The sequence below is a fragment of the Terrapene carolina genome, unplaced genomic scaffold (genome assembly GCF_002925995.2).
Source record: "Terrapene carolina triunguis isolate 2854851 unplaced genomic scaffold, T_m_triunguis-2.0 Scaffold111, whole genome shotgun sequence".
Lineage (NCBI taxonomy): Eukaryota > Metazoa > Chordata > Testudines > Emydidae > Terrapene > Terrapene triunguis.
In genome coordinates, this window is record NW_020664462.1 from 24,188,769 (window position 1) to 24,208,032 (window position 19,264).

At 41.6% G+C, this 19,264-nt stretch overlaps 1 protein-coding gene across 1 annotated transcript in view; it reads right to left on the reverse strand.

Moving 5' to 3' along the window:
• Positions 1 to 19,264, reverse strand: part of CCNY (cyclin Y) — a 214,049-nt gene that overhangs the window by 64,447 nt on the left and 130,338 nt on the right. The window contains exons 2-3 of the mRNA XM_024198292.3: positions 11,783 to 11,857; positions 891 to 925 (exon numbers count right to left, since the gene is read on the reverse strand). Coding sequence (XP_024054060.2) covers positions 891 to 925; positions 11,783 to 11,857 — 110 coding nt within the window. The remainder of the gene's footprint in view (positions 1 to 890; positions 926 to 11,782; positions 11,858 to 19,264) is intronic.

The window sequence follows — 19,264 nt, forward strand, 5'->3', positions numbered from 1 at the left end:
ACCTTATAGACTAACAGACATATCGGAGCATGAGCTTTTGTGGGTGATGCATGGTCCGACGAAGTGGGTATTCACCCACGAAAGCTCATGCTCCAATACCTCTGTTAGTCTATAAGGTGCCACAGGACTCTTTGCTGCTTTCTCCATTTTATGTTATTTACACATCTTATGATTTATTGGGACCTGACTCATGATTTTTGAATATTTGGGGTTGGCAATATTGCTGATTACACTGTGATAATTCTTGATCTATAAAGCTCCAAAGTGCTAAGGTAATACAAAGAATGATAATAAAGATCCTGATCCTGTCCCTAACACAGTCAACTGGAGTTTTGCTCTTGAGGTCACTGGCAGCAGCCCCACAATGTATTCATTTGAAAAGAATAGAAGTAAGAAAAAGGTATAGGATAAATATTAAGAGTATATAACGATTACTCTAACATTTACCATATATTATGTATATGTTCTGCAATGCATCCCATCAGTTTGGACCTTAATAGCCCTTTTCAAAAATAACAGTGATACTCTACAGACTCTCCACATAATACAAACTTACACACTGCAAGCACATTTTTAACTTTTGAGTTTTTCAAAAAAATATTCATCTGAAATAATAATATAACCCACGCTAACACAGTGTGGCTCTCTGTCCCTTCTAGTGGCTATGCCACATATACAGGTTTGTGTGAATGCTACTAATTCCAAGCTAATGGAACTGGTCCTTTGGCTCAAATAGTAAAGACCCATGCTTTTACATACTGAGGTCCATGGTTCAGTCCCCAGGGGCAACATTACACTCTCTCACACACAAGGGATTTACTTACAAAGATTCTTAGTTCTGCATAATATAGACAACATATAAAGCCACATAGGGAGACATTTTCACTTACGTGGTTTATATAGAGACTCTTGCGTTTTTCTCTCACTGCAAAAACATAAAATGTAATAGAAATATTATATGACTGTATTTTGTCTCAGTTAAGCTTCTGTTACACCATTTTACGATCAAAAGTAGGAAGGTATCTATGTGTAACATCATTATCACACTAATCAAGTTCACTCATTATTTGAGCACAGAAGGAACATCTCACATACCTGGACACTTAAAGGCATTTAAAATTCTGCATTGTGCTGGATGATTAAAATTCACATCTGTTTATATTTCACTAAGACTGCATGCATTGGAACTCTGCCTCCAAAAATCACTTAGTGCAACTCTGCAGCCATTACTCATGCGGAGTAGTTGCTCTGGAGTCAATGGGACTACTCAATGAGTAAATCCTACTCAGCATGAGTAATAGCTGCACGATCAGGCCCACAGTTATCAGACAAAAAGCTTACAAGCAAAGGAGCAAGCTAAAATAAACTTTAATGGTGAGATAAATGCTTGTTACAACTGATTTTATATACTGGTTTAATTTTTGTCAATATATTTCCTATTAACTCATCCCTTGGCCAGCCTGTGGAGCTCTGTTCAACAGCTGTGATAATGCTGCATGTAGGATACCAGTAACATAACAACCAAATAGTGGAATTAAACTAATAATGGTTTAATACCATAGGTGATTAAAGGCACTATGGTGTGCTTGATCTTGTTCTCTATTTTCTCTCTTACACCATGCCCACCACTGTGGTATCTGAGCATCTTCCAGAAGCACCTTAAGCGACACAACTAGCATCAGTCGTGTGAGAGTCTTTTTCTCACTTCCTCTCCATGGGAGGAATACTATGCGAGGATTTTTTTTAAAAGACTTTTTACAAATTTTGATTCTATGTCTGCATATATTCACACTCACAATTTCAGTGTATTCATACGTGCAACCTTGTTAACATGAGATTGCTTGCTTATAAAAAGTCACAAACATTTGTTTCTCATCCAAAAGGTGGCTAGTGGGAGGGACACAAAGGGGGCACCAGCTAAAGGAGGGCACGTGACCTCTCCATGTGACCCCCCCACGTGACACGTCCCTGCCCCCTACATGACCCCCTCATGTGACTCCTCTCTGCCATGCCCCCCAATTGACTTCCCCATATGACTTGTCCCCTTTACCTGGCTGGGGGGGGAGCAGCTCTGCTCCAGTCCCCCTGGCATGTGTGGAGCCATTAATGAACTTTCCCAGGTAGCCTCCAGCCTCTCTGCCTGCCTGGGCTGTCCCAAGCAAGCAGCGTGGCCTGAGACTGCCTGGGAGAGTACAGCCGCTGCATGCAGCGCCAGACAACATGGCTGGAAGAGGAAGCTGGAAGAAGAGAAGCTCTGACCTCGCCTCTTCCCTTCCAGCTCTGGCCCTGTCCCTTCATCTCCCCGGCTGCTGGCCTTACCCCCTGCCCCCAGCATTTTGGGGAGGGTCATGTGACGATAAAGGAACACTCTTAATTTGCTACGTGTATTTGATTGTGCAGTTTTCAAAACACAGTGGGGGGGGAGAATTCTGATTGGCTAGTAAGCAGTTAAGCTGCTTGCTTGTCCTTCTGCTGCAATGCTGTTCTTTCTATTCTGAAGCTCCAAGCGGGTGTTATTCCATCAATTAAGTAAATAATAAATCTAAGAAAATATCTACCATCATTTGGTTACTTAACATCTGGTCAAAGTATTTTTCTACTGTGTAATACAATGTAAGTGAGGTAAATAATTTTCACAAGCTGCAGGCAGACACTTTACCAAGCACAGACGTAATTTCATAATGGCAAAATTTATTTTGTACTTTATCAAAACTTTATTTGCACACAAATATCTAGTACCAGAACTGTGTTCGCTACATTCATACTGCATGTTGTGGCATACAACAAAATTAGTGACAAGACACGCCTCTGAGCCCCAGGTCAATAGTTCAGTTTATCGGCTTTTCCTGATCCCCTACTCTTCTCTTTCCATATTCTTCCTCCCACCCTCCACATCATTTGGTGCCCTCACCATTGTATGATTCTCCAGTTGCTGAAGTATTGCACTTACTGCTCATTCACCCATGCCATTTACCCTCTTTCAATGCTGGACAGACTGACACGGACCCAACCCTCACTCTGCAGATTCTCTCTCCTTGTAAGACCCAGATTGATCTTTTTCCTCATCTTTTCCCAAAGGAAAGTAAACTTCACTGAACTTCATTCTCCAGTGGGGGACCACAGTCAGCCAGGATTCTCTAATTCTGGGCTGCCCAGCACTGATGCAAAGTGTATGGTCCCTCAAGAAACCTATGACGGGGAGCATCAGGAACAGCAAAACTCCACTCTGTCACACTTCCTTCCTATCCTACCCGCAACAAACCCCCTTCACATTAGGAATAAGGACATCTGGTACAGGAGATGTCAACGCCACTTCTGCCAGCTTTTCACCACCAGAGTGTCCTTGTGCAAAGGGAATTCTTCACCGGCTGCCCAAGGGCATTGGTGTGGTGTAAGCAGTGTAAAGTGCTCTTGTGCAAACCGTAGAACTTGACCCCATTCTAATTAACTAGCATTTGGTACCACAGACAGCTACAATTGAAGTATTTGGCTTCAAGAACGGTGGTTTAAGATGAAATGAAGCTGAACAGACTTAGAATCACAATTTTGAAGTTCAGACTCTAAGTCCCTATTTATTTTTCTATTACATTTCTTTCCCTTTTTTACAAAACTTGCGTCCGGGGTAGATTTCGTCAGGCATACTAACAGATAGGAGGGCTGCCAAAATTTCTAAATTTTCTTTTAATTTTAAGGCAAAATAACCTGTTCTCATTTTTGCAAGCACACTCAAATTGTTAAAACTGCATTTTTACTACAGTAGAATGAATAAATTATCCAGGGTTAAAACGGCGGAGAAAAAATGATTTTTTTTTTTGTTATTGTGCTCTCTTAGTATTCCTTTGTGCAATGTGCATAGGCAGTGTTAATGGTAGACTTCAAAAGGATGAAAGGCAATATCCCTGGGTTAATAATTACACATCAATCAAAGCCTCTCATGTTTTGAGAGTTCCTAAATAATTTAGTACAGGAATAAAGCTACGTTTCCTCTTGTTAGAGGAACAAGGGAATTGACTGGTCCTGATCTGAGGGCTGGTCTACATAAAAACAGCACAGTCTGTTTCATTCCTGCTCATCCCATAAACTGGGGTTTCCTTTGAAGCCAATTACTGTACCAGCATTGTTGAATTTAGCAAGTAAGGACCTAATGGAAGTGAAGGAAGGAGGCAGCTCTATCTAACTAATGAAAAGGGGGATTTCCAACACACTGAAGTAGCAATCAATCAAGTTTCCCCTAACTAATACAGGAGGGGAAATTACTTTATTGCAGTGGCTGACTTTAAAAACCCCGAATTAACCACAACCTCCACTTTAAACTCAGTGTGTGCAGCATGTACACACACCCTTTGTTTCCAGTCCAACACACAGGCCATCCAGGAAGCTTACAAGTGGAAATTTGGACAGAGGGAGGAGTATAAAATATTGCTCGAGCTTGCAGGGGTGTAATCAGGAAAGCCAAAACACAACTGGAGTTGCAGCTAGCAAGGGATGTGAAGAACAACAAGAAGGGTTTCTACAGGTATGTTAGCAACAAGAAAAAGTCAGGGAAAGTGTGGGACCCTTAATGAATGGGGGAGGCAACCTAGTGACAGATGATGTGGAAAAAGCTGAAGTACTCAATGCTTTTTTTGCCTCAGTCTTCACAGACAAGGTCAGCTCCCACACTGCTGTCCTGGACAACACAGTATGGGGAGGAGATGAGCAGCACTAAATAGTGAAAGAACAGGTTAAGGACTATTTAGAAGAGCTGGACATGCACAAGTCCATGGGTCCAGATCTAATGCATCCGAGGGTGCTGAGGGAATTGGCTGATGTGATTGCAGAGCCATTGGCCATTATCTTTGAAAACTCGTTGCAATCCGGGGAGGTCCTGGATGATTGGAAAAAGGCAAATATAGTGCCCATCTTTAAAAAAGGAAGGAGGAGAACCCGGGGAACTACACACCGGTCAGCCTCACCTCAGCCCCTGGAAAAATCATGGAGCAGGTCCTCAAGGAAACCATTTTGAAGCACTTGGAGGAGAGGAAGGTGATCAGGAACAATCAACATGGATTCACCATGGGCAAGTCATAGACTCATAGACTCATAGACTTTAAGGTCAGAAGGGACCAATATGGTCATCTAGTCTGACCCCCTGCATGATGCAGGCCACAAAAGCTGACCCCCCCACTTTCCCTTAGCTCTGCTGTTGAAGTCTCCAGATCGTGATCTAAAGACTTCAAGACGCAGAGAATCTTCCAGCTTGCGACCCCTGCCCTATGCTGCGGAGGAAGGCGAAAAACCTCCAGGGCCACTGCCAATCTACCCTGGAGGAAAATTCCTTCCCGACCCCAAATATGGCGATCAGCAGAACCCCGAGCATACAGGCAAGATTCTCTAGCCAGACCCTCATTTTACCAGCGATGGCCGTTATTGCCTAATTGATTAGAATCACGTAATCCCATCAAACCATTCCCTCCATAAACTTATCTAGCCTAATCTTGAAGCCAGAGAGGTCTTTCGCCTCCACCGTTTCCCTCGGAAGGCTGTTCCAAAATTTCACCCCTCTGACGGTTAGAAACCTTCGTCTAATTTCAAGCCTAAATTTCCCCACGGCCAGTTTATATCCATTCGTTCTCGTGTCCACATTAGCACTGAGCTGAAATAATTCCTCCCCCTCCCTGGTATTTATCCCTTTGATATATTTAAAGAGAGCAATCATATCCCCCCTCAGCCTTCTTTTGGTTAGGCTAAACAAACCAAGCTCCTCGAGTCTCCTTTCATAGGAAAGGTTTTCCATTCCTCGGATCATCCTAGTTGCCCTTCTCTGTACCCGTTCCAGTTTCAGTTCATCCCTTTTAAACATAGGAGACCAGAACTGCACACAGTACTCCAAGTGAGGTCTCACCAGCGCCTTGTATAACGGAAGCATCACCTCCCTGTCCCTACTAGAAATACCTCGCCTTATGCATCCCAAGATCGCATTAGCTTTTTTCACAGCCACGTCGCATTGCCGACTCATAGTCATCCTGCGATCAACCAGGACTCCGAGGTCCTTCTCCTCCTCAGTCACTTCTAACCTATGCGTCCCTAGCTTATAACTGAAATTCTTATTAGTCATCCCTAAATGCATCACCTTACACTTCTCACTATTAAATCTCATCCTATTACTAATACTCCAAATTACAAGGTCATCCAAGTCTCCCTGCAGAATATCCCGATCCTTCTCCGAGTTGGCAATGCCTCCCAACTTTGTGTCATCCGCAAACTTTATCAGCCCACTCCTACATTTGGTTCCGAGGTCAGTAACGAATAGATTAAATAAAATCGGACCCAGAACCGAACCTTGAGGAACCCCACTGGTGACCTCCCTCCAATCTGACAGTTCACCTTTCAGTACTACCCGCTGCAGTCTCCCCTTTAACCAGTTCCTTATCCACCTCTGGATTTTCCTATCGATCCCCATCTTATCCAATTTAACCAATAATTCCTCATGCGGAACCGTATCAAACGCTTTACTAAAATCGAGGTATATTAGATCCACCGCATTTCCTTTATCTAGAAGGTCTGTTACTTTCTCAAAGAAGGAGATCAGGTTGGTTTGGCACGACCTGCCTTTCGTAAACCCATGTTGTAATTTGTCCCAATTGCCATTCACCTCAAGGTCCTTAACTACTTTCTCCTTCAAATTTTTTTCCAAGACCTTACATACTACAGAAGTTAAACTAACAGGCCTGTAGTTACCCGGGTCACTTTTTTTCCCCCTTCTTGAAAATAGGAACCACATTAGCTATTCTCCAGTCCAACGGTACCACCCCCGAGTTTACAGATTCATTAAAAATTGTCGCCAAGGGGCTCGCAATTTCTCGCGCCAGTTCCTTCAGTATTCTAGGATGAAGATCATCCGGTCCGCCCGATTTAGTCCCGTTTAGCTGGTCAAGTTTGGCTTTCACCTCTGATACTGTAATGTCTATCCCCCCTCCTCTATTCCCCTCTGTCCTACTCTCTCTATTCCTAAACGCTTCATTAGCCTTATTAAAGACCGAAGCAAAATATTCATTTAGATATTGTGCCATGCCTAGATTATTCTTAATTTCCACTCCATCCACATTCTTCAGCGGTCCCACTTCCTCTTTCTTTGTTTTCTTCCTATTTATATGGCTATAAAACCTCTTACTATTGGATTTAATTCCCCTCGCAAGGTCCAACTCTACACGGCTTTTGGCCTTTCTCACCGCATCCCTACATGCTCTAAACTCACTAAGGTAGGTTTCCTTGCTGATCCCTCCCTTCTTCCATTCTCTGTACGCTTTCTGTTTTTTCTTAATCGCCCCTTTGAGACTCCCCCTCATCCAGCTAGGTCTAAATCTCCTGCCCACTAATCGTTTTCCCTTTCTCGGGATACAGGCCTCAGACATCTCATGCAACTTCTGCTTGAAATAATCCCAGGCGTCATCTGCCTTTAGATCCCTAAGTATGTTAGCCCAATCCACTTCCCTAAGTAGTCGCCTTAATTTATTAAAGTTGGCCTTTTTGAAATTGTAAACCTTAGTTACAGTATCATTTCTGTTAATCCTTCCATTAAGTTTAAACCGAATTAGCTCATGGTCACTCGAGCCAAGGTTGTCCCCTACAACCATTTCTTCAACGAGGTCCTCACTACTCACCATCACTAAATCTAAAATGGCATCCCCCCTCGTCGGTTCACTTACTACTTGATGAAGGAATTCATCTGCTAGCACGTCTAAGAACATCTGAGCCCTATTATTGTTGCTAGCATTTGTTACCCAATCTATATCTGGGAAGTTAAAATCCCCCATGATGACACAGTTCTTATCAGTTTTTACTTTCCTAAAAACATTAAGTCATGCCTGACCAAACTGATTGCCTTCTATGATGAGATAACTGGCTCTGTGGATATGGGGAAAGCAGTGGGCGTGATATATCTTGCCTTTAGCAAAGCTTTTGATATGGTCTCCCACAGTATTCTTGCCAGCAAGCTAAAAAAATATGGATTGGATGAATGGACTATAAGGTGGATAGAAAGCTGGCTAAAAATTGTTGGGCTCTACAGATAGTGATCAATGGCTCGATGTCTAGTTGGCAGCCGGTATCAAGTGAAGTGCCCCAGGGGTCGGTCCTGGGGCCGGTTTTGTTCAACATTTTTATTAATTATCTGGATGTTGGGATAGATTGCACCCTCAGCAAGTTTGCGGATGACACTAAGATGGGGGGAGAGGTAGGGATAGGGTCCAGAGTAACCTAGACAAATTAGAGGAATGAGCCAAAAGAAATCTGATGAGGTTCAACAAGGACAAGTGCAGAGTCCTGCACTTAGGACGGAAGAATCCCATGCACTGCTACTGGCTGGGGACCAACTGGCTAAGCATCAGTTCTGCAGAAAAGGATCAGGGGATTACAGTGGATGAGAAGCTGGATATGAGTCAGCAGTGTGCCCTTGTTCCTAGAAGGCCAATGGCATATTGGGCTGTATTAATAGGAGCATTGCCAGGAGATCAAGGGAATTGATTATTCCACTCTATTCGGCACTGGTGAGGCCACATCTGGAGTATTGTGTCCAGTTTTGGGCCCCCCACTAGAGAAAGGATGTGGACAAACTGGAGAGAGTACAGCGGAGGGCAACAAAAATGATTAGGGGGTCTGGGGCACATGACTGATGAGGAGAGGCTGAGGGAACTGGGCTTGTTTAGTCTGCAGAAGAGAAGAGTGAGGGGGGATCTGATAGCAGCCTTCAACTACCTGAAGGGGGGTTCCAAAGAGGTTGGAGCTCAGCTGTTCTCAGTGGTGGCAGATGACAGAACAAGGAGCAATGGTCTCAAGTTGCAGTGGGGGAGGTCTAGGGTGGATATTAGGAAAAACTATTTCACTTGGAGGGTGGTGAAGCATGGGAATGGGTTACCTAGGGAGGTGATGGAATCTCCATCCTTAGAGGTTTTTAAGGCCTGATTTGACAAAACCCTGGCTGGGATGATTTAGTTGGGGATTGGTCCTGCTTTGAGCAGGGAGTTGGACTAGATGACCTCCTGAGGTCTCTTCCAACCGTAATATTCTATGAAGCTTTTTTTTTTTTTTTTAAATGAGTTCTAAAATAAGTTTAAAGATATCAAAGGTGGTACTCCTAACATGCTAGGAGGATTGTCACCAGGCTTAGCACCTTGAACAGTCCCTGTGAAGAGGAGGAAAAAAATTGAAGACTTTTTACATAAGCAGTACTTTGAGCCTACTATTTGGCACCCTGATTAACATTTATTGGGCCTTAAATAGACTCAGTTCTTAGATGCATTGTACACTACCATGACTTGAACATTGATATAGGGTCCTACGGAATCTGACAAATCTTACGCTAGCTCTGCTTACCCCCTACATAAACTATGATATTGTAGTTTGACATCATGCAACATTATTGAAATTTTTTTCCTATCCCTACATAGCTGATCTATTTATACAATGGGCCTGAAATACAACCAGGCATAGTGCCTACTGCTGTTCTTTAGCCCACTGAAATGTGATTGTTCTGGGCACTATACCCAGGAGTATTTGCAGGACAGTGTTTCATTTGGCAGGCGAGTAAGATGTCATTTGTTTTTTCATCATCAAGTCAAAAGGTTGACGAGCAGGTTTTATACCTGAGCTGGTAAATTTCTGAGGCAGTTCAGCAAGCTGACATACTGTTTTGTGAGAATAATAAATTCCTTCCTTTTCTCTGAACTGGAAGAAGCTGCGTAACTCAATTAACTGGGCTAAAAGCAATCAGAGTTTGTAAATTAATTGTCATTTTTTAAAGTTTCTCATAATCTACACATTATAAAAAATCAGTCACTAAAAAAAAAATTATAATAATTAGAGCCCATCAAATGTTTTCCAGTGACTGTGAAAAATTTTCACCATTTCAACCAGCTCTAAGAACAATATTTAGCATTCAAATATTACTGTGCACTTTCAAAATGCTGTACAGACACTAACTAATTAATTCTCATGATACCACTGTGATGTAAGGAAGTGTCACCATGCCCATTTTACAGACTGCCAAGCCCAGGGAAGGATGAGAGGTGGTGTGTGTGGTTAAGTGACATACCCAAACCTCACAGCAACTCAACGGTAGAGCAACAAGTTCCTGGCTCTTTCCCTCTCCCCATTCTACCACGCTGCCTTTTAATTAAGGCCCCAATCTTGCAGATGCAGTCAGTAGGCCTCCAAGGGCAGAAGAGTACCCACACATAACCCACTGCAGAATCAGGGCCTAAAATGCATCTTCTCTGTAGACGACATTTTCAAAAACTACCAGAAAACCAACAAAAACTAAAAAAAGATGTCACTAGAATTTCTGAAATACAAATGTGCACTTAGCTGAATAAAAACTCAGTACAGTATCATTTACTCAGTAAGTCTAAAATAGAGTTCAGATGCCCCCAAAAAGGAGCACCGAGAATGCACACTATAGTTACAACAAACAACAGAAAAGTTGCTTGGAAAGTTTGGGTAGAAAATAACATGCTTTGTATTCATTATTCATGTCTACTTCTGACAAAACACTAACATCACTCAAGCTGGACATTGTAGATTCAATTAGCCAAAAATAAGTGGCTTCCACTCCACTAATTACATCAAGAGGCTCGCTTAAAAACAAAAAAAAACAAAACAGGCTTAATTTCTATCAGGTTGTTTTTGTCTCCAAGTAAAAAAAAATTAAAAGCACCCAGACAAATAAAAGATACTGTCAAACCATGCTGATCAATAAAAATGAAGGGATATTTTTGATTTGGTTTTAAAACCCATCAAAGAGCTCACGTGAACTGGGATTTACAGTTTTCAACCTGTATGGGGGAAGACATCAGGCTACACCCTAAGCTGGTCTAAATTGCCATTGGTCCAACGAAACGACGTGGATGTACATTAGCTGGGAACCTGGCTCATTGTGTTTAGTTCTGAAAGACAACTGTACTGAAAGGTTTACACTCACAGAAACTAGTTCTTTTACATGTTATTAGTATTTGTAGCTCCATTATATGTTTTGAACTTGTAATAGTCAACATGCTACAGGGCCCAATTCTGTAACCATTTATTCATGGGTCTGACCTAAAGCTACCTGAAGTCAATGGAGAGACTGTCACTGACTTCAATGGGCTTTGCCTCAGGCCCCATGTGAATCTCTCTGCACATTCATGGGTCCAAATGATTTCAATATGATGACTCGTGTGAAATAAGAGTGTGTGGGACTGGTCCAACAGACCCCAATCGTGAACCCACTCATGTGCACGACTTGATGCATGTGAGTAGTCCAGTGGGGTCTACTCAACAGGACTATTCACAGGTGTCAACTTCTGTATGTGCACAGGTGTTTGCAGGATGGGCCCATACCCTTTAACAACCTTCTGACACTTAAATTAATTCAATAGGTTAGGATTCAAATAAATTAGAGAGCATGGCGATAACTATGGGCCTGATCCTGTAGTCCTTCCACAGGTAAGAATCACTTTGAAGTCAACTTAGATTTTATTGTTTTGCATAAAAGAAACAGGATCATACCTTATTGTGCATTAATTACTAACAATAATCCACCAGGCCAGATCCTCTGAGTGTGTGTATCAGCATAGCTCCAATTAACACCAGCTAAGGATCTGGCCGATTATGTTTAGCCAAACCAATCTGCCAGTGTTGTGTCTTGTTCTCCTGAAGCTTGGCAAAAAATCCAAACAAAACCAAAAAAACCGCCACTTAATATAGGTTACTGCAAAGTTTAGAAATAATTTGCAAAGAGAAAACTGTAGTAAATCCAGTAACCTACCATCTGTTTGAGATTTACTGAGGAATATTGTGCTGGCCCTTGGGTGATCCGATGGGTTGAACTCCATGTTCAAATCTTGAAAGAAAGAAACAAAGTTACAATACATTAAAAAGTTTATAATTGCCCAATGCAACAAGCAGACTTGAGCCCTTATTCCCACAAATGGTCCCCACTGGAGTGAGGACTACTTGCATCAGAAAGAGTTGGTTTCTACTGGACTGAAATAAGACAAGCAGCTTTTACAAGTTTGTAATACAAAGTCGAGACCTGTAAATTTTTCATTCATTTCCCTTCCACACTCCCAAGACTTAACCAAGTGCAGGAATAGAGCCTTCTAAATGTAATATAGGAGAATTAGGTACTGTAAAACAATTATGTAGAACCATGCAGACAGTAGATGGCTTTCCACTGTTACATGTGATTACAATAAGCAACTATTGCTGTTTAATTTAAACAAGTTAGCTCTAGACCAGAGCGTTTAAAAAGGCTACACTTTTGGAAAAGGTTCCCAGGAAGCATCACAGAATGGCACATTTCCTGCTGTGGCAACTTCATTTCTAAAAAGAATGCACCAAGATAATCATAACGATGCCATATGGTACCAGGTCACAAATTAAGTCAGTACCAACCGGCTTCCTCCTTTCAGAACGTATGTGAACTTCCAGAAAGTAATATTTTCTTTGGCAAGATTAACACCCTCCCAAACTCACCTGTCCCCAAATCTCCCTCTGCCACCAATTCTTCATAAATCTTACTTCTGGCTAACTACCTGAGCATGGTGTAAAAATGGGCACTTCATCTCTAATCTTTCTGCTTTCTCTCTGAGCATGACGCCCGCAATCCTGTGTCCTCTCTTCCGCCCTTCTGTTGATCTCTAGAAAGCATTTATTCTTCTTACCCCAATATAAACATTTGCCTCAGAGCCCGTAAAGAGGGTTGCTACCTTTCTGTCAGGCAATATTATCTTGCCCACAAAAAATGTTTTCCCTATCTTTGCCCCTCCTAACATATCCCCTGGCCAGCGAAGCAAATCTGAAATCAAGCCCCATTCCTTGTCAAGATAAAAGATTTTTTTTTTTAAGCTCAGTGATTAGGTTCTCCCACATGGCTGGACCCTCCCTTCTCCCATGTATCTCCTTAGCTTCCTATATTTCCCTCCGCCTATCCCCCTTATACTCACTGTCTTCCTTACCCAATCTTTTTACCTTGTTCTCTGCTCTCTTACCCTTTCTTATCCCTTTTGGCCAGTCCTCTTTTCTCCATTACCTTCCAACACATTCTCCCCCAACATCACAACCAGCACCTCCTTGCTCTCTCCCCACCTTAATGTTTTCATGGTCTCAATTGTATTCCCATGCATGATCCTCACCCTGCAACCTCCAACATAAGCACTGTCCGTGGGGATGTTGTTAGTTGGGAACCACTGCTGGATTCAATTGCTCAGGCCTACCAGCTCTGCCTGATATGCAACAAGTGTCACACATCAATCTATACAGGGTTCTCACTCTCAATTAGAAAGGGGTTCATTATTGCCAAGTAATTATTTCAGCACACTTTACAAAGGAATCCATCCCAAACTGGTCACCACACCATTTTAGAAAAGTCAGATTACTGCTCCTAGAAACCATAGTTTGTTGTGAGGCCGACAAAAGATTCTGAGATGGCCATCTTATTTCTCTGATAACTCTGAACAATAGTGCATGACTACAAATAACATGTTTCAGGTGGCTTTCCATACCTTACTTAAAAACAGCACTGGAGAAGTAAAAAACATCAGATGACCTGCAATGAGATGGGTGGTGCTGCTAAGATAATTACCCACTAACCTGAACCCAAGATGAATTTCATTTTGTAATCCATACTTTAAAATTGTGTAATATGTCATCTTCCATACAGTCATAAATAAAACCCAATATGGTTTTATCCTACTGTATAGGTTTCTATGCAACTTCTGTTTACATCACAGCAATGTAAAATCAGTCAAAGCAATCTCCTTAACACGTAGCTGAACTCTGACATTTCAACATAGCACTTGAGCAGCCAGATGTTTCCTTTTATTCAAGTCTAAGGCCATAAGATCAACCCCTTGTCTTTTCAACAAATACGGACATTTTGGCACAGGTTCAAGCACTGTTTTCAGGAAATTTAAGAAAGAAAAACCGATGACCACATCTCTAAGCTGAGTTTCCACCTAAATAACGTAACTGCACTATAAAGGGACATAGTGTGGAAGGAACAAAACATACAATGAAAATTAAAAAGTGACAGGAATTTGAAATATTTAACTCTTCAGCTACAATGTTCTCCTGTGACAATGTATTGAAAAGGATGAGCTAAAAGAAGAAAAAATGCTTTAGGCCAGTGGTTTTCAGCCTGTGGTCTGCAGACTATGTCTAAGATTTCCAAAGGGGTCGGCACCTCCATTCGAAATTTTTTAGGTGTCTGCGAGTGAGAAAAGTTTGAAACACACTGCTTTAGGCTATAAAGTGTTTACATACTATTGGCACATCACTATTTGATGAAGATTTACATCTTGTGAACAAGTTTTCAGGCTCTGGTTTTTTTATCTTAAGGATAAATGTATTTTGCTGAGGAAGAACTGTGTGGTAACTTGTAACTGCTGGCAATACATTGTTCATAGCCCCCAGAGAGAGAGAAAGCACTGGCACGCTTTTAGACAAATTGGCTTGCTGGGGAAATCACAGTGTAAGGCAGGAGGCTGTGCAGCCTTAAAACCCCAGTCAGGGGGAGTGAGAGAATAGTCCCTATTCAGAGACAGGATAGCTGGGTAGAAACCCGAGGAAGCTCCTGGAGTGTACCACAAAGGGGAAAATACAGGTGCAGTTACCCATAAACTCTGACATTATCCATTTCCCAATAGGATAAACTGAGGTACAGAGAAATTTTAAGTGACCTGAACAATCTTCAGTAATTGGTGGGAAGGAGAAAAGAGAGCAAGCAATGAAGTCAACTATAAAAATCTGTACCAAAACGATATCTTTGCTTATAATGTTCTGCTCTGTACCATAGCATATTTTATAAAGGAAAAAAAAAAAAACTAAGAGGCTCTAATTGTCATCAATTCATTGTATTACAAAAATTGCTGTAAAAAATGTCACTATAAAAACTTGGAGATGCTGAAAGTTAAAAGATCAGTCTCAACACCTTCATTATGAGTTTCTCTTCTCCTCCCCTCACCCAATAGAAACACCAGTCTATACTGGATAGCTCTTCCTTCTCCTTTCAAGCTTGCATTTCAAACTCCCTGTGCAGCCTCTCATTTCTTTTAATAATGACAGGACATGGAGAGGTAAACTGTTTTAGACTGCTGCAATTTATAAGGCAACACTGTGTTTTAAATTTTATTATGAAAGGTAATTAAATGGTTTAGATACTAGATATTCAAGTGCTGGAGCTTTTCAAAGACTGTGCCTATGGTAATTTAACACGAATTACTTTAAGTCCATAACTGACTGAGAAAAGATAATTCAATCTGGAGCAGTGATAAGAAAAAAATTTATTTTTCACCAATGCCATGGTTGGAATAGCGAGCACTCTTAGGAACACAAGAAAAAATTAATTGACATGCTGGATCAGACCCAAGGTTTATCTAGTTCAGTACCATGTCTCTGACCGTGGCCAGTACCTTTGGACATGTGTTGTGTTGTACTTTAGACAGGAAAGAAACTGGGCAGCATCTCAGCCCAACCAGCTGAGATTCCATCTGCTCCCAGCATAGAACATTTTAGTGGAATATAAACATGTATGTCAGATGTAGACAATTAAGGTTCCTAAATTTTATTGTTCTGGTGATGTCTTCTGTGCAAACTTTGGGACTGATTCTTCCCCACTGAGGTCAGTAGCAGTTTTGCTATCAATTTCATTTGGATCAAGTCCGAGCCTTTTGACTCATGCTGCACACTGGGATGTTTCCCTAGCTTTTCAATATTTTCAATATTTTTTGGCCTCTTACCACAATTTAAATGTTGCTTTTTTCCACCTCTTTAGTTGCCCATGCATTTTTATTCCATTACAGAAGACAACATTTGGTACCATTTCAGAGGATTATAAGGTTTATATAGCTACATAAACTAAGGGTCTGATTCTACCAACGCAAGCATAACTTTATTCACATGCACAAACGCTAGTGAGCTTACTGGGTCTCCATGACACAGAAGCCCCCTATTCTTTGCAATCAACTCATCTCAGGCCCAACAAACTCATTACACAACACATCTTACAGGGTATTTATTGATAAAGACTGACATGTAAGGTATCTACAGACAGTTTGTGACTTAAGACTTAATCATTGCAAGATGTATATATGTATGGTGTACCTTTATCTATAGATTATGTAATAATTATATTGATTGCTTAAGAATTCCCAGTTATCACTTCGAGAGTTGCCACGTTCTTGTCCAAAGATCAGGCCCAGTATTATTCAAACTATTATATAGTTGGGAACCCCGATCTGCACAGTTGAAACACTCACACTATAGGAACTCTTCTATATTTATAAATAGTTTATTAATACATTTAGCTCAGTCACAAGCACTCAAACTCAGTAAGGTGCATAGAGATACTACAGAATGCACATCTGCACAGCCATATACTCACACCATCCCCTTGCAGAACAACCTGAAATGTTAGCTATCATCTTCTTCATCACCGTCACCTTCCCCCTCATCACCAGTGGCCAAAAACTTGGGGGTTACCGTTGGGCTGTTTATCCGTGCCGAAGTCCGTAGGCCTCAAGCCTTATGCTAACTGCTGAAGCCAGTGTCTTACAGGATACAGGCCTGTAGGTTCCTTGCATTACTGCTGAGTATAATAAAGGCATAATATAATAAAGGCAAGCTAGCCCTAGGGACTACAACGGGTAATACTGAAAGAATAATCTAACTATTCTGAAAATATGCTTTATGGTCTTGCAGTAAAAGTTAGTCACCAGTGGAAAATATGTCTCAGGGATGCCCATTCAAGCAGAAAGTAACTCTCATACCTCTCTAGTTAGCCGATGATATTATGCAAAGCTTAACTGTCAAACCTTGCTCCATTCCAAAACCAATGGAAAACCATCAGACAACTGCAAACAATCAAAACCACTTGGAGGTTAAAAAAAGGAATATTACATCAGACAGGGAATTGCTCTGTCTATTAATAGAGACAAAAGCCTGTTTCAGTATAACACCGAGCGGGGAGAGGCATCCATTCACTGAGGAAACATCTCGGCGCAGGGGTGTTTTCATGAAAGTATGGATTCTGGTTCCTGTAAAACCAGCCAACTCTGCAAGTGACTCAACTCTGAGAGGAAAAAATACTTTATTAGATAGGAAAGGCAACTATTAGTAAGTGTAGACCCTAGTTTGAGTTTTGTTATTTTGTATTGTAACCACTTGTTTCCATTACATTCTCTTGTTTCTAGTTGAATCTCTATCCTTTCTTAAATAAACCTTTTTCTGTTTTATTATAAGTACTCACAAGTGTGGTATGTTATACAGGAGCAGGGGTTTACAGTGAAACTGGTAAAGTGCTCCATTGGGGGCAAAGGATCTGGGATTTCTGAGTCAGGAGAATGCTTCAAGAGAGTTGGGGACTGAAGCACAACTCTTGTTAACCTGCAAGACAAAGACAGGGCTGGCATAGCCCGGAGGAGAGTGCCTGAGTGGCTGGCATTAGGGAACTGACCCAGTTACCACAATCAAGACTCCCTCACACTGAAGGCAGGCGGTAACAAGATGACTCACAGCCCTGCATAGCCTGAGAATGGTCAGAGACTCATCCCATAAGTAAATTACACGTGTGCCTACATGTTTGCAGGATTGGGGCCCAAAGTCTTTTTTACTCCCAAACAATTTCTTCTTCAAGGGTAAAAATCAGCCTCAAGCACCTCCACAACATGACGGTCAATAATCCACCTCCCACGGTGGTATCTGAACAACAGAATTATAAAAATATGCAATCAGACCAAAGACTGTATTCTTCCCTGGCATAGCAGTGTGCCAAGAAAACATATCGTATTTCTTGACGGATTTGCTGTCTTAAAAGGAGTTTTTTGTGAGCAAGCTAATGAGAAAAGGAGAGGCAAGTCTTAGCTGAGCTCTCTATGAGAAGTTGGAACATACACAGCCATTCCAAAATCTGAAAGGTGACTACAGGAAGGTCATGTATGTTTGGCCCTTAGAACTGTCAGAACCAAAGTCCCGAAGGGTATGTCTACACTGCAGCTGGCAGCATGCTTCTCAGTTCGGGTAGACCAGAGGTTCTCAAACTGGGAGTCAGGACCCCTCAGGGGGTTGTGAGCTGTCAGCCTCCACCTGGAACCCTGCTTTGCCTCCAGCATTTATAAGTGGTAAATATATAAAAACGTGTTTTAAATTTATAAGGGAGGGGGGTCGCACTCAGAGGCTTGCTGTGTGAAAGGGGTCACCAGTACAAAAGTTTGAGAACCACTGGGGTAGACTGACACGGGCTAGCTCTGCTCGAGCTAACCTGCTAAAAATAGCAGAGTGGACACTGCAGCACGGGCAGTGGCACGAGCATAAAGCTGCCCAATACCCTGGGTCCAAACTCGTGTAGCTAGCCCATACCACAACCTGTGCCACAACACCCACACTGCTATTCTTAGCACGCCAGCTCGAGCAGAGCTAGTGCATATCTGTCTACCTAGGCTGGGACGCACGCTCCCAGCTGCACTGTAAACATACTGTAAGGATCATAGCTGTTAAGGTCAAGTTCTGATCACAGAGGAGTAGTCTGTGAAACAATTCCATTTCAGGCCATTTAGAGCCTGGACTAGGAGTTTAAATCCAAGACATGATGATCAAAACAAAATCATCTCTCAGATATAGCAACATTGAGAAACACATTTCAGTCTGAAGTAGAACACAACCTCAGCAAACCCAAAAAGCTTACGACACATTAGTAAAAACTTTCTATACTTGCATCTGCCTCTGCCTCATTCTTTACTTCAGAAAGATCCAAGTACTTAAAGATCTAAGTTTTAAAACTCATGGTCAGAAAGCATTGGGCAAAACGAAACAAGAAAAAAAGGGGAAGTGGTTTTTCTGGCACAATTTTAAAGACATATCACCATTCCTTAAACTCATTAGCATATACAGATAGAAACACTAGCCCCACAAGAGGATGAAGGACAAGTATCCTAGCAACTAGCTTCTTCTGAGGAACACAGAGCGTTCACTGTGTTGCAATAGGAAAATCAACACTTTGTTACCTGGTTTCAAAAACTCTATATATGGCTCTTGGAATAGACAACAGTGTTAACATCATATTTAATTTTAGAAAAATAAGAACTTGTTTCTTATTCTTCAGCCAATAAAATGCACTATATTCCCACTCCCATGCTGTGACAATAAAAAAATGATGTTACTGAACATGACCTACACCTGTTTTATATTTGAACAGCTATAAAACACAATGAAATTACTTACCTCCCTCTAGATGCAATGTTCTGCCCATTAT